Source organism: Typopeltis vanoorti, chromosome 11, assembly GCF_054136105.1.
Source record: "Typopeltis vanoorti isolate ZY-2024b chromosome 11, IOZ_Tvanoo_1.0, whole genome shotgun sequence".
Classification (NCBI taxonomy): Eukaryota; Metazoa; Arthropoda; class Arachnida; order Uropygi; family Thelyphonidae; genus Typopeltis; species Typopeltis vanoorti.
The window spans coordinates 114,193,732-114,209,261 of NC_143559.1; the positions used below are offsets into that span (position 1 = coordinate 114,193,732).

A 15,530-nucleotide genomic window follows, 5' to 3' on the forward strand; every position below is an offset into this window, starting at 1 on the left:
TCTGTCTTTAAAGCTGCTCCAGATTTCTTCTATTTGTTCATAAATTTCTTCTATTTCTTCATCGCTATGTTGTGATGTTGGCATGTAGACCATTATAATATTGAGGTTTACTGGTTCATTTTGAATGCTGATCGCCATGATTCTGTCACTATAGTTAATTATTGTAGTGATTACCTTTCCAACTTTTTTATGAAGCATTATTGCAACACCTGACTCACCCTTCTTTTGTCCTGAAAATTCTCCACTCCAGAAATCACCTGTCCCTCCCATCTCTTCTCAATAATGCCCAGAATGTCTATTTCATGTCTTTCCATTTCTTTTTTCACATTTTCTATTTTACCTGGTTCTAGCAGTGTTCTTGCATTCCATGTTCCAATATTCAGCTTATTTCTTGTCTTCATTTTTGAATAAGTACCAGGATTTCGTTGGCTGTCGAAACCTATATACAAGTATTTTTCCGGAAATTTTGTTACCTGTTAAATCTGAATGAAATATTTTTTTACAAAAAAAATTAAACCCTTCATTCAAGATTCAACAACATGTTCTTTCTTTCTTCAATAATGAATATCATGTGCAATTGATTTTTTGCCTTGAAATGAAATTTCCATTACATTCTCCTTAGTAATATCCAATGTTCTTTGCAAAAGCATGATAAAGATGCTCGGGGATATTAGATCTCTTTGTTTCGTGCCTCTTGTTGTTCCACAATTTCTCAAATCAAATTAAACCAAACCATTTTCTTATTTCTTTTTTTTCTTATTGAATTGGCTTTAACAACTCATGTAAAATCCATCTCTTCTTTAGATTCTCAGAATTCTACTGTTCTCTTGATTGTCGACATCACTTTGATGTTTGCTTCCACTCATTTTTTTTGGTAATGGATTTCAGTTCTTTCAGAACTTTCCTATACATTTTCCCCATGATTTCCTTGCTCAACGTACTTATCTCTTAGACTTTGAAATACAGGGTTGACACTGGGGATTTCTTTCACTTGATGGAACAGCTGGAAGGAGCGCTGACAAGGGGCCATCCCTGGAAGTTATGAAAGGGAGCTGTGAGCAAGAAAGTGAGGAGTGGTTTCTTTGCATAGAGCGTGGTTGAACCATGGAATGCATTGCCTGATAGAGTGGTGAGAGCGAGAACAGTCAATGAATTCAAGGAGTGGTATGACAGACTTTGCGTTTCCTAGGAAGGTCCTCTCACGATAAGTCTCTTGACTCCATGGAGGCCTGAATAATAATAAGTTATGATCTGATTCCATATCTGCTTCTTGAATTGCAATGTGAACTCCCTGAACAACAATTATATGCCACTAAATTTTACTATTTTATTATTGTTAATAGCACATGAACAGTGACGCCAATAACGTATACTATCTAAATTATATATTGTGATATTCACAATAATCATTTGGAATTGTAACATTTCTTTTAATTACTATTATTTTTCTTCCAAATGGGTTTCAAAATCATCTTGATTTAAAGTCTGCCGATTGAAGACTTCATAATTTACCCTGCATTTCACAAAGAAAGGCAGTAGAATAATGTCAGTTTACTAAAATGGTATAATTTATATGCAGTCAGCTAAAGAAATATTAGATTTAAAATTTTACCTCATCAGGTCTATCGGAATCAATATGTTCTGTGTATGGCTTACTTTTAATACGGTTCAGATCCTAAGAAAACAAAACAGAGTAGCATATTGTAGTAATATGTTAAACTGCTTAAATAAAATAAATATATCTAAAGGTATAGATTTTTTCATAACTGTTATTTTAGCAACATGTATAAACATCAAAATTAAATTCCTGCTTTATTACATTCAAATGCATCTTAGCATCTATCTTCACATACAGACCATTTACAAATTAAGATGGCAAACACAAAACAAAAAAATAAAGACTGTGTGAATGTACAAAGTAATAGACAAGCAGATTGCATATGTTGCAACCTGGTTCAAAAAATTTTTCTGAATTGAATGATCTCAATGTTGCAATATCATCATGTGATCATGTGTTTTTTATCCTGTCCAATGATTTTTCAATGTCTGAAACAAAGTTGCACATGTATAATAATAGTTACTATTTATTTTTTCCTTAGCTTCAGGAATATTTTGGATTATCTATGATTATTCAAAACAAACACAAATAAATAAAATAAAAAAATGTTAGATACAGCCTAAATCTGTCCAAAATGTTAGCTATGCTTATACATTACATTTGACAAGAAATAATATTCTTGTTTTAATTCTATACCCAAATGTAAGCATAAGGATGAGGTAACTTCACAACTAGTCTACTTGTATATAGAGGCTGGTGACTTTATATCAGTTGCCTCAGTATCCCATAAAAAACGTTATGGAGAGGATCACTACCCAGAACAATTTCAGCCATCATTGAGGTCCTATCCATGACAGCTAGAAAATACCAAGGTTAAATCAATGCATAAGTCATATATTTTCCATACACAAATAGAAAAAAGGTGTATTACTAAATCTGGACTAGAAGCAACTGTGCACAACGTTTTTCTGCTTCATGCCTTATTGCTTGGATATAAGAATTAAAACAATAACATAATTTATTGTCAAATATAATATATATTATAATTAAGAAGAAAAGCTTTTTGCAAATCTCTTATTCAGAGTATTTAATAATGAGATGATACACCTTTTTCTCTACTTGTATATGGAAAATATATGACTTCTGCATTGATTTAATCATCATATCTTCTTGAGTCTGGTATCCAATAATGACACCTCAATAAAGAGCAAAGGTCTAGATAGTGACCCATCCAATAATATTTTTGCATTATGGTATACTGAGGCAACCGATGCGAAACCAACAATCTGTACGAATAGACTACTTGTGAAGTTAATTTAAATCAATTTTTTTTTTTTTAATAACAAAACCTGTGGTGCGATCATAATTAAAAGAAACGCACATTGTTAATTAAAAGAAACCACAGTGAAAATTATTTAATTGTAAATATTTCATCCTAAGTATCTTAGGATATCATCAGTACAGTAGTTTTAAACAATAATAGGAATAACATACAGTTAGGGTGCATGATTACAATAGAATCTCATTAAACGTGCATAACGTGCTACAGTAGTACAAAAAAAAAAATTAATAATAATAATAATTATTATTTAGAGCCTGTGTAGCTCAGTGGATGTGGCGTTTACACACCACGGCGCTTGGCCGCACGAAGGAAGACTTGGTTTCGAGTCTAGTCGGCGACTAGAGGAAATTTTCCTAAGCCTTTTTTCGACCGGTTCCCGAGTTAGTCGATCTCTGGCACGGGCAAGCGGGTTTTTCCTCCCGGAAACTCGGGTTTTTCGTCCCGTAAACTCAAGAAAATCGATCGTAGAACCCACATTATTTCAGACATTAAATATAGTGTTAGGGTTAGGGACCACGAGATGGCGGCACATTTGAGCCGTCTCTCTTCACTGTGTACCGCTTAATTAGTGATAGCCTTGGGCCATCTATCTCTGTTGGTACCAGTGGAGATTGAACTGCCCACTCAGTCTCCAAAAGTTAGATAGGGCTAAATGGCCTCGCCTACTCCCCGTATACGGGAATAAAAAGGCGTTAGATGATTTTTTTTTTTTTTTTTTTTTTAATAATCATTTAACACAATTTTGTATGACAATTTCCCATACTTTAAGAATAGTAAGAATGTCGTTGCGGTTTAAGTTTGGTCTGTGTAGTAGGGCTTCAGAACTTTCTTTGTATAAACGTTCATGTTTACATAAAGATCTATGTAAAAGTTTAGACTTTTCCCAATGGATCCTATGGTTTGGATTTTCAATTCCGTGTTGAGAGAGGCCAGGTTTCTGCAGTTTAAAAAGACAAATGTGGTCTTGATGTTCCGAGATGCGTTTCTGAACAGACCTACCTGTCTGTCCAAAGTAAGATAATTTGCATGAGCATGGAATCTCATAAACGCCAGGTAACATCAAAGGTGAGAGTTGGTCCTTAGGAGAAGATAGTAAGTTGTAAATTTGGTTGATAGGTTTGTAAGTAGTGGCAAAATTGTATTTCTTCATAATTTTAGAAAGACGTTCAGAGATGCCTTTAATGTAAGGTATGGGAATCCTATGGACCTCTTCCTGTCTGGTTTCATGTGTGGAGAAGTGACTACTGATGATTTTTTGAGTTGTTTTAGGATTATATCCATTTAGGATGGCTGTATTTTTGATTACTTCTAATTCCTGGTGTAAAGATTCTTCAGAGGAGCAGAATTTGTGTGCTCTGGAAACTAGTGATTTAATAATGCCAGATTTCTGAGATGGATGATGAGCAAAAGAATTGTGAATGTAGGCTTGCAAAAGACAGACGTGGTTAATAATCAATGTAGAAGTTCTAATATTATTATTTTCATTACGTAGCACCTCCAGGGAGTCCAAAGACTCGTCAAGGGAGGGGATCTACTCTACAACTCTCTGTCTCCACCACTCAATCCAACCACTACAACTAACCGCAACTACACCAATGCCATCTATTGCTCACCATATGACATCTATACTGATTTAACCTTGGCATCTCCTTGGGTGAGGCTCCTATTGATTAGTCCACAATAAAGGACAAAACCAGTCTGTGTATATCACAGTTTATATGTCATAGTTTTGGAAAAGCTGGTTAGGCATTCAGAAATGAGTTGACAGAGACTCTCTACTTTGCAATGAACATGGGTTTAATAAGGGAAGGTCATTCTTGTAGAAAGGCTTATATGTTGGTAACACACGACTATTAAATAATTTAAGGAATTTGCAATGTATACTGGAATATTAATTAAAAGAAACTAATGAGTACTTCCTATATTTCGGCAATGTCACATTGCCATCTTCATGGGATCATATAAATATGACACGTGCATGCAGGAACTACAAAAAGCAAATGAGGCAGAAGATAGGAAACTACTCTTGTTCCTAAAGTCCTAATGGTGCCCCCTAGTAGGCTATATTTGGTTATCTTGGCCATTTGGCTGATGTTCTCATGATGTAAGTCTCCCAAATTTGTTGGGGTTTGGAACGTTTTTCAGAGCTTAGGCTGATTCTATGAATAGTCTTTCGTACTTGAACTTGCTGTGGTGTATTATTTTGGCTTTCTTCCAACATATTCTGTGGGCGGTATCCAGAGCATGGTCTACAAGCCCAGAGTGGCTGTACTGGTGAAACTGGATGTAGCCTTGTGTTCTGAAATCCTGATATTCACTGTCCTGCCTGCTTGGTCAAAGTAGGACAGTTTACAGCTGCAAGGGACCTGGTATACCCCAGATAGGTCCAGGAGAAGTGGTTGGTCTTTGGTAGAGCAGATAAGGGATGCCAACTTTTCATATGGTTTGTAACAAGAAGTCAGGTGATATTTTTTTAAGGATTTTGATTATTTTTTCTGAGGTGCCTCAGATGTAGGGAATGGTGATAGATTTAGTATAATCTTTATTGTGAAAACTACGGAAATAAACCACATCCTTAATACTTTCTTAGCCATTGGCTACAACCCCCCCAAAAATATTAAAAAACCAGTAAACCACAACCCCCCTCCCCTTCACAATATCATCCATGGAGATTCCATCGCATGCAAGGCCCGCCAATACAGCAAACTGAAGTTGAGGATATCAAGATGACTAAACCGTTTGGCCTTCCTAAAATGCTGCTGGGATAATGAGATAATCCCAAATTGTGTTAAATTTAAGCACCGTTTCTCTTCACAGAAGGCTCTCCGGATTTATAACCGTGCTAGCTTTGCCCTACTATGAGAACAAATTACCCCTACTCGTGTTCTCCTAGTCGACGAAAACAAAGCTTTACGGGCGCTAGAGGAGGAGCTTTCAAGCACGCTGAACCATGACCTTTGGACAATTCTTTATGACGTCTCGCAACAAAGGAATTTCATAAAATACATAGTCGGCACATCAAGAAATTTGATAACCTGAAAAATAACTCTACCGCCATACCACGGCAACCACTCAACACTGTAGTTGATCTCTCTTCCATCATTTTGAAGCCTGAAGCACTCACTGCTCTTGCACGTGGCCACAATTTCACCTTATCGCCGAAATAATACCTGCTGAGGAAATAATGATCCGAATAGAACGTGGTATCTGTAACCTTCCAAACCACGTCAAGAAATTTGATAACCTGAAAAAGAACTCTACCTCCATACCACAGCAACCACTCAACACCGTAGTCAACTTCTCTTCTGTTGTTTTGAGGCCTGAAGCACTCACTGCTCTTGCAAGTGGCCACAATTTCGCCTTATCACCTAAAAAAATACCTCCCGACGAAATAATGATCCAAATAGAACATGGTATCTGCAACCTTCCAAACCATATCGCCAACAATGTAAGACTGGATGTAGCCGATGTTCTCACCAAAGCAAGACCACCAAAAACCAACATATCTAAAAACGAATATACAGCTCTACTAGAAATGAAGAAAAACAAGGAAATAGTAATCGCCAAAGCGGATAAAGGTAACATCACTGTGGTTTTCAATTAAAAGGACTACACAGGTAAGCTTAATGCTTTATTATTCGATCAGTCTACCTACCTCCCTGTTGAATATAATCCTACCAGCTCTCAAATTAGAACACCCCATAGGCTCCTTAAGGTCACTTCTTAGCCTGTGGAAGTTATAACAAACTAAAACCGTTTAGTTCTAGACCCCCCCCCCTGTTTATATGGACTTCCAAAAATACATAAGCTAAATGTGCCATTACGTCCCATAGTGGATAGCATTGATTCCCTCCACATATAAATTAGCCAAACATTTAGCCCAAGCACTCACACACACACACACACACCATCACACATAACAAACTCAGCCCACTTCAAATCCAGTATAGAAAACCTCTCACTCCAACATACTGATATAATGGTCAGTTTTGAAGTCTCCTCCCTATTCACAAATGTCCCACTCAAGGAAACTTTAGAGCTCATCTAAGCCAAATTTCCTCCCGATATCTCAGCTCTATTTCAGTTCACAATGTACTCAGGCTATTTCGTTTGGCAAGGAAAATTCTATAAACAGATAGAGGGGACAGCCATGGGTTCACCACTTTTCCCACCCTTGGCCAACTTCTTTATGGGGAATTCTGGAGAGAAAGCCTTAAACTCTGCCCCACAAAAACCCACTATTTGGCTTCGTTACGTGGATTATGTGTTTGCTATTTGGCCATATGTCTCAGATACACTCCACTACTTCTTAACACACTTAAACAACCAACAATCCAGAATCTTGTTCACCTTGGAAAAAGAGGAAAACAACAGCCTCCCTTTCCTAGACACTCTAATCACTCTTCAGCCTGATGGATCCTTGATTTTCTCTGTTTATAGAAAACCCATCCATACAGGCAGATACATTCACCAGCAACCCCCCCCCCACACACAACAATATGGGGTTATTAAAACACTATATAACAGGGCAAAATTAATCTGTTCAGATGACAATGCCCTAACTATGGAACTAAACCACATCCTTAATACTTTCTTACCCAATGGCTACAACCCCACAAAAATCCAAAAAATATTAAAACAACCAGTAAAGCACAACCTCCCTCCCCCCTTCACAATAAAGATTACACTAAATCTATCACCATTCCATACATCCAGGACACCTCAGAAAAAATAACCAAAATCCTTAAAAAATATCACCTGACTTCTTGTTACAAACCATATAAAAATTTTGCATTCCTTATCCGCTCAACCAAAGACCAACCACTTCTCCTGGAGTATATCAGGTCCCTTACAGCCGTAAACTGTCCTATTTTGGCCAAACAGGCAGGACAGTGAATATCAGGATTTCAGAACACAAGGACTACATCCGGTTTCACCAGTACAGCCACTCTGGAATTGCAGACCATGCTCTGGATACCCGCCACAGAATACGTTGGAAGAAAGCCAAAATAATACACTGCAGCAAGTTCAAGTACGAAAAACTATTCATAGAATCAGTCTAAGCTCTAAAAAATGTTCCAAACCTCAACAAATTTGGGTGCATGAAACTGCCCCAAATTTGGGAGACTTACATCATGAAAAAATCAGCCCAACGGCCAAGACAACCAAATATAGCCTGCTATGGGGCACCATTAGGACTTTAGGAACAAGAGTAGTTTCCTATCTTCTGCCTCATTTGCTTTTTGTAGTTCCTGCATGCACGTGTCATATTTGCATGATCCCATGAAGATGGCAATGTGACATTGCCGAAATATAGGAAGTACTCATTAAAGTTTCTTTTAATTAATATTCCAGTATATATATGTTGCAAATTCCTTAAACTATTTAATAGTTAAGGGAAGGTCATGTTTTAAGAACTTGCTCACATTCAGTAATAATGTTACCATTGAACTAGACAAGGGGAATGGATACACCATTCTCACCTGTATTTTACTAACTAGATCTAGGTTATAAGAATAACCGAAATCTAGTTAGTAAAATACGGGTGGAGCATGGGCAACTCCAAGGTTTACCAATGCTACCATCTCTTTACATGCTGTATGGAGGGCAGATAGCTATAAAGACTTAAAACAGTTTCGGCTTACGCAGAAGGATATAAAAGTTCTTTCCTGTAGGTCCCTACAGGGCATAATGTTGGCATGGCATTGCCACCAGAGAATGACTACAATGATAACTAGAACAGGCATAGGGTAAAACACTTGTAAAAGCTTAGTCCTATATCAAGTTTGGATGAGATGTCTGGAGGTGATGTAAGGGTAGTACTGCCCATAACCAGTACAAAGATTAATTTTAAAAAAATAATAATAATAATAATAAAAATAAAATAAAATAAATACTAGTGGTGTACCACAAGGATCAGTGCTTGGTCCACTGTTATTCACTCTGTACATTAATAATACTGGGATGGAATTAACAGGTGGCATACAGCTATTTGCTAATGATGCAAAGATAGGTAGGGTAATCAGGAATGCTGCTGATACGTATTACTTGCAGAACAATTTAAATTAGCTGGAATTGTGGGCATGGGAAAATGGATATCAGTTCAATGTCAGTAAATGTAAAGTTATTCACTTTGGCATGATTAGATATCCAATGTCATATTAAATTGGTTGGATTATGCTAGAAGAAATTGATCAGGTTAGAGATCTTGGAGTGTTAGGAAGTTGAAGTTCAGGGTCCATGTAGCAAACGAAATACAACTCAAAAGATAATTGCAATGCAAAAATAATAAAATAATAAAAATTATAATCCAAAAGGAACTTTTACATGTAAAGATAAGGATGTCATTTTGCCTATTTACAAGGCCTCAATAAAACCTCACTTCAACTATTGTACACAGGTCTTGTCTTCTGATTTCTGTTGTGATTCTGATAAAGTGGAGAGAGTGCAAAGGGGAGTGTTAAAAATTATATCAGGATTGTGGAATACTGATTATGAAGACAGATTGAGAATTTATAGATTGCAGACACTAGCAAATAAGAGAAAGAGGAGTGAGTTGACTGAGACTTAGAAACTTCTGAAAGGGTCATAGAGGATTTTAGTTAATGGAATTTCTTATTTTATGTAGGTAGGAAGAGGACTGAAAGTTAAAGAAGAAAGTGCTAAATATGGTCTTAAACTTAACCTCAAAAAGACAAAAGATATGGCAACATGTGAGCTTAATAATTTTGAAGTAGATGTGGAGAAAATGGAAGCAGTTAACAATTTTGTGCTCCTAGAATCCTGAATTGATGAAGATAGCTATTGTACTGAAGAAGCTAGAAGAACATTATTAGTCGGAAAGAAAGCAATGATAAATTTAAGCAAGATCTTTAAAGATAAAGATATTAGCCTCGCAACAAAAATCAGAATCATGAAAGCAACGGTATTCCCTGTGGTACTGTATGGATGTGAAAGTTGGACCCTGAGAAAGAGTGAAAGAAGGAATATAGATGCATTTGAATTATGGGTTTGGAGACACTTACTAAGAATACCATAGACTGCAATGCAAACCAATAAATGTGATAGACAGAATAAAGCCAGGTTGCTTCCTCAAAGTTATGATCACCAAGCAAAAATTGTCATACTTCGAACATATTATACGAGCAAATAATAGTCTGGAGGAGATTATGATGCTTGCTAAAGTTGATGGAAGCAGGAGAAGAGGAAGACCAAGAATTAGATGGGTGGATGGAGTTAAAGAAGCAACTGGAGTGTGCTTGGAAATTCTGAAAGACATGGTCAGGGACAGATCTGAATGGAAAATGTATGTTCATAGGATCACCAGGAGTCAAAAACGACTCGATAGAACATAACAACAACAAAGGAAGGACAAGAGGGCATCCTTGGAAGCTGAGAATGAATTCTGCTAAGAAGGTGAGAATGAGATTTTTTTTTCATAGAGTTGTGTATGATCAGAATGGATTGCCATTGGATGTTGTGTGTACAAACAGAATGAATGAATTGAAGAACAAGTACGACAGCTGATGCATGTAATATGTTCTCCCCGCCTCGATGAATTCCTGAGCCTCTGGAGTCTCTCTTTTGTTCTGATTTCCCATGATTTCTATTCTTCTGTTTCCCACAACTTCTTTTGTTACTTGCAATTGTTTCATGGAAATGAAGTGGCAGGGGAGTAATATTTTTATTCTTAAATCCCTATAGTGAATCTTGGGTTATAGCGAGCTATATCTCTGGTTCCTAGAGGTTGATTGTCTTTTATGGATATTATTTCTGGGAAAACTCCCATGTTACTCCTCTTAACAAACTATTACATTTACGGCTATTTTGCCTGCTTATATGTCATATATGTAGCATAAAGGAAGAGAAATTCGCACATACCTTTTTCTGGGTGCTGTGGCTATTCTTTTTTCAGCAATGTCCAAACTACTGTGTGTGTGTGTGGTGGTGGTGGGGGGAGGGATTAGGCAATGTGGGAGAATTAAAACAGAAATGGAAAAAACCCGGGTTTTTTTGAATAATATATATATATATATATATACATATATATTATAAGGGATGGGCGGAGCATTTTTTTATATTTATATAGGGTCGGAAAGGGTGAAAGGGAGTTGAAAACAGCGACTGATTTTTAGAGGGGGGAAGGGGATTGATGGGGTGCGGTCCGTTTCGACTATTCTTGGTCGTCGTCTGAACACATGGAGGAAGTAGATGCTATGTCAGGTCGGGTAGGTGCTTCTGCTTTTGAAGTTTTTGTGTTATCGCCTATTGGTCGGGGTTTTGACCTCAATTTTATGTTGCGAAGCTTCCAAACCTCGGAGATCATGTAGGGCCTGTGTATGTTGATAGAGTTCGCATCACATTTTATGGCTATTGTTTCCGATATTCTAAGCATTGTTTCATTGTCTTGTCTGTCTACTATGATGGCCTTGTCGATCTGCGGGGTATGTTTTTGTTCAAGGGCATGTTATAATGTAAGTAAAATAATTATAATGTAAGTAAAATGAGAAATTGGATAATATGGAAATAAGCTGTGATTGATTTCTAAACACTCCAAAACTAAAAATTTTGTGAATCTGCTGAATAAAAATGACTACCATAATTGATGCCAGTAAAAAAATATTTCAATCTAAAGAATATAGTAACCAAATAACTCACTTTCATTAAAATATTTTCAATTTAATTTTAATTTCATAAAAATAACACAAGACTCCAAAAACATAGAGTGAAGAAAGCATTGAAGAACAAAAAAAAGAGAGAGAATGAAAAGGATCATCACCATTCACTGTGAGATTTCCTTCAACACAAACAGGCATCCCACATAGAGGGGGTAACTGGAAGAACAGGAAACAGCCAGTAAGGAATGTGCAGAACTGACAACTTCTTCTGATCAATGACCAATCCTCACCTTACTATGGTGTATCCTATTACTCGATATTCATTTGGTTGATGAATAAACAAGGATGGGCTGGCTAGAATTAGCTAATCAACTACAGGGTGTTCGGGATAAATTTGACAGTTTCGTAAGGAAAAAGAAAATCTTCTTTGTATCTATTAAATTTAATGAATTGACAAAAAAACATTACAGGCAGAGTTAATTACAAAACTATCAACAAGATTTACTCAAAATAACCACCATTAGCATCGATCACAGCTTCAATTCTGCTTCGGAACCTCGAACAAGCTGATGCTACAGTCTCCCTGGGAAGGGCCGCAAAAACTGTTTTAATTTTATCCATTAACTGGGCTTTTGTATTACTGGAAGTGCGATTGGTGTCTTTTTCAACTGCGCCCCATACAAAATAATCCATGGGGTTAAGGTCTGGGGAGTTTGGAGGCCAAACATTTGGACTGGTGAAGTCGTAGAAATTTTCAGACAACCATTTTTGACTTTTCCCAGAGGTGTGGCAAGGGGCCGAATCCTGCTGCCATACATACGGCCTACCATTGGCTACCCTTGTTATCCAGGGCTTGACTACAGTTAGCAACTCCACGAACAAAGCCCGAATTCCAATGCCAGGGTTCTTCAACACCTGTTCCTGCAGATTTGCGAGGAATTCTGCTGTACGAACGCAATCAGATCGTCTGCTAGGGATCTTTCTTCTTGCTACATCCTCGTAGTCACCATTGCAAGTCTCTAGTTCATGCCTGATTGTTTTTACTGTATTCAGGGAGCATTGGGCAGCAGTCGTAATATCCTTATTTTGATGGCGGGCACGAATCATCATGATACAAGTTATTCTCTTCCATGATTCAGGTGGGTTCCAGCTATCCATCCTTTCTGACATCTTGTATATGAATGAAGAAGGGTCCAAACTTTTAAATGAAGAGAAGTGTGTGTTAATACATGTAACTTACGGAAAAATATAATTAATTATAAATATGTCAAATTTATCCCGAACACCCTGTATATTCCATAGTGACTGAGATTATGTATGTTACATAAGATTGGGGAACTGTTCTTTTATGTAAGTTGTTTTTGTCCAAGAAACTGTTTATGAAGTAAGGAAAAAAGAATGGTTATCAAACAAGATCTGAAACTCATAAAAAAAAGGCATGAAATTAAAATGAAGAAAATGTTATAAATCTCAAAGAAATAAATTCATCAGAGAAATTATAGATGTAAACAATGGAGTCTGAAGAAAGTACAAGCTGATGAAGCCAGGTAGATATGGTAAAGTTATTTGTAAGGATAGAAAAATCCAAACTTTATGATGGACTCAAGAAGTTAAAGGAAGTCATGTAACAGAAGAACACATATTGAAAGTTCCTAGTTAACAAGTCAATCAGTATATGCTCTGAAAGAATACCAAATACCATGAAAAATTATTGCAATATACTGAGCAATGTATAAAAAGTTAAATAATAGTTATGGAAAGACTTTCACAAGAATACAGAAAACATCAGAAATGTAGCAAACTTTTTTGGAGGCTATTGTGATACCCGAGAAATGGAAGAAAGAATATAGCAAAAGGAATCAGAGATAAGAATGCCAGCTGTTATTCTAGATATCTGGAGTAATTACTTTGAAATTTAATAAATAAAACCTGCAATGACACAATGCTAGTAGAAAATATACAAACAGGAATGCTACATATGCTACTATTTGACGAGCAGAGACAAGCAAGTTATTGTACCTCTATACCTCATCTCGACTACTGTGCCCAGATTTGGTCACCTAGGTTCCTTCTAGATGGGGAGGTGGTGGAGAGGATCCAGAGGCGAGTGACTAAGATGATAGCGGGTCTATGGAATGAACCATGTGAGAACAGGTTGAAGATTTGTGGGTTGCAGAATTTAGTTGATAGGCGGAAAAGGGGAGATATGATTGAGACATTCAAATTGCTAAAGGGTTTCTATAGGATTAATTCAGAGGATATTTTTGAGATCAGGACTGGTGGTGGGAGAACTAGGGGACACCTATGGAAGCTGGGCAAGAGTGTGGTTAGCAGGGGTGTCAGAGCTGGGTTCTTTACTTTTAGAGTGGTAAATGAGTGGAATAAGCTGCCAGAGTCTGTTGTGGGTGCTATGGCAGTGAGTGAGTTCAAGACAAGGTATGATAGATACTGTGAGAATGTCGTATAGTTGTGTGGACATGATGTTTAGGGCCTCCCTCGATGAGAAGGACTCCCTGGAGTCGCCCGTAATAATAATAATAATAATGCTACTTGAGGTAGAAAAAGGCATCAAAAACCTGAAATGTAGAGACAACCAAAATAGATAGTATTTGACAAAAAATGTTCAAATATGGAGATATAAAAGTTTTATAAGTTCATTATCTCCATCAAATTCCTGATATGTACCATCGTAGATAATTATGATAGTACTACATGAAAAAGTTACGCCATTACTAACTTCCAGTCAACAATTTTCCTCCAAATTAATATGTTATCTGCCAAGACATTATCAGATCTTATATTTCTGTCTTTAAGGCACTTTTTATTGAATCGATCCATCTTCATCTTGGTCTTCCCCTGGGTCTTTTCTCAGAACTCTCATATCAGAGGTCTCTAGTCTTTGATCAAGTATTTTATTTCTAACCCAGCTCTCCGATCCATAAGTTAAAATTAGTTTGAACACTGAATTGTATACAGCTAATTTTTTATACAGCTAGTTTTATAAGCCGGAGTGTACAATCCAGAATGAATAATCAGCTTTAAATGACTGGATCAATCTATAAAAAGGGAAATAAAACTAAGAATTATAGAGGAATATCTGTACTGAATATTCCTGCTAAGATTATGCCAGCAAACTTCAGAAAAGACTAAGAAAAATTGTGGATAAGAAACTTGGAGAAGAACAAACTGGATTCAAGCCAAATAGCAGTTGTCAGAATGATTTTTGCTTTAAGACATATACTTAAGAAACAGAGGGAAAATAACAAGAATTTGTATTTCAGTTTTTTATATCTAAGGAAAAAAAAGCATACGCCAGGAGAAAAAGGGCTCAAAATACTAAAATAATCTACTACAAACTATTACAAAAGGTCAATACATAGTCTTCATTTAAAACTATGTAAAGTAAGCACTTAAAATTCAATCAGATACAAGAAGATGGTCTAATATAAAATTAGAGAAAGACATAAAATCAGGATGTCCACTACCTTCACCATTACTCAACATCTATATGGATCATGCTATACAGGAAAGTAGTATTAAATCTGATATCAAAATCAAATGTCATTACGTCTCGTATAAATCTTCAGGATTCCTTAAGTAAACTGAATAACTCCTGTAACAAATATGGTTGAAAATCAGCAATAAGAACATAAAAAGGCTTTGAAAATGGGCAAAATATCAATTGTATATAAGAACAAGTAAAACATGCTATTTTAGGCAAAATTTTAGTGAAGATGGCAAATATCGAAATAGACAAGTGAATAAGCAATGCAAGTATGAAAGGAAATCAAATCTATTAAAATACTAAACTAGTTGTATGCAAGATGGTGTTTCAATCAATTTTAACTCATGGATTAGAGAGCTGAGTTAAAAATAAAGCAGATGATAGGTACTAGAGTTCGCAAATAAATTAGAGGAGTGACAGATAGCATCAATGGCAGAATACCTTTAACTTTAACCTTTTTTTATTATTGCCTACATTGGACAAACTTCACGGAGTTTAGAAATCAGA

The 15,530-nt window shown here is 36.4% G+C and overlaps 1 protein-coding gene across 1 annotated transcript in view; it reads right to left on the bottom strand.

Annotated features, from left to right (window-relative positions):
* LOC150101961 (ubiquitin carboxyl-terminal hydrolase 19-like) overlaps positions 1 to 15,530 on the bottom strand; it is a 629,785-nt gene that overhangs the window by 360,815 nt on the left and 253,440 nt on the right. The window contains exon 10 of the mRNA XM_090399944.1: positions 1,613 to 1,675. Within this exon, the coding sequence (XP_090256070.1) occupies positions 1,613 to 1,675 (63 nt within the window). The remainder of the gene's footprint in view (positions 1 to 1,612; positions 1,676 to 15,530) is intronic.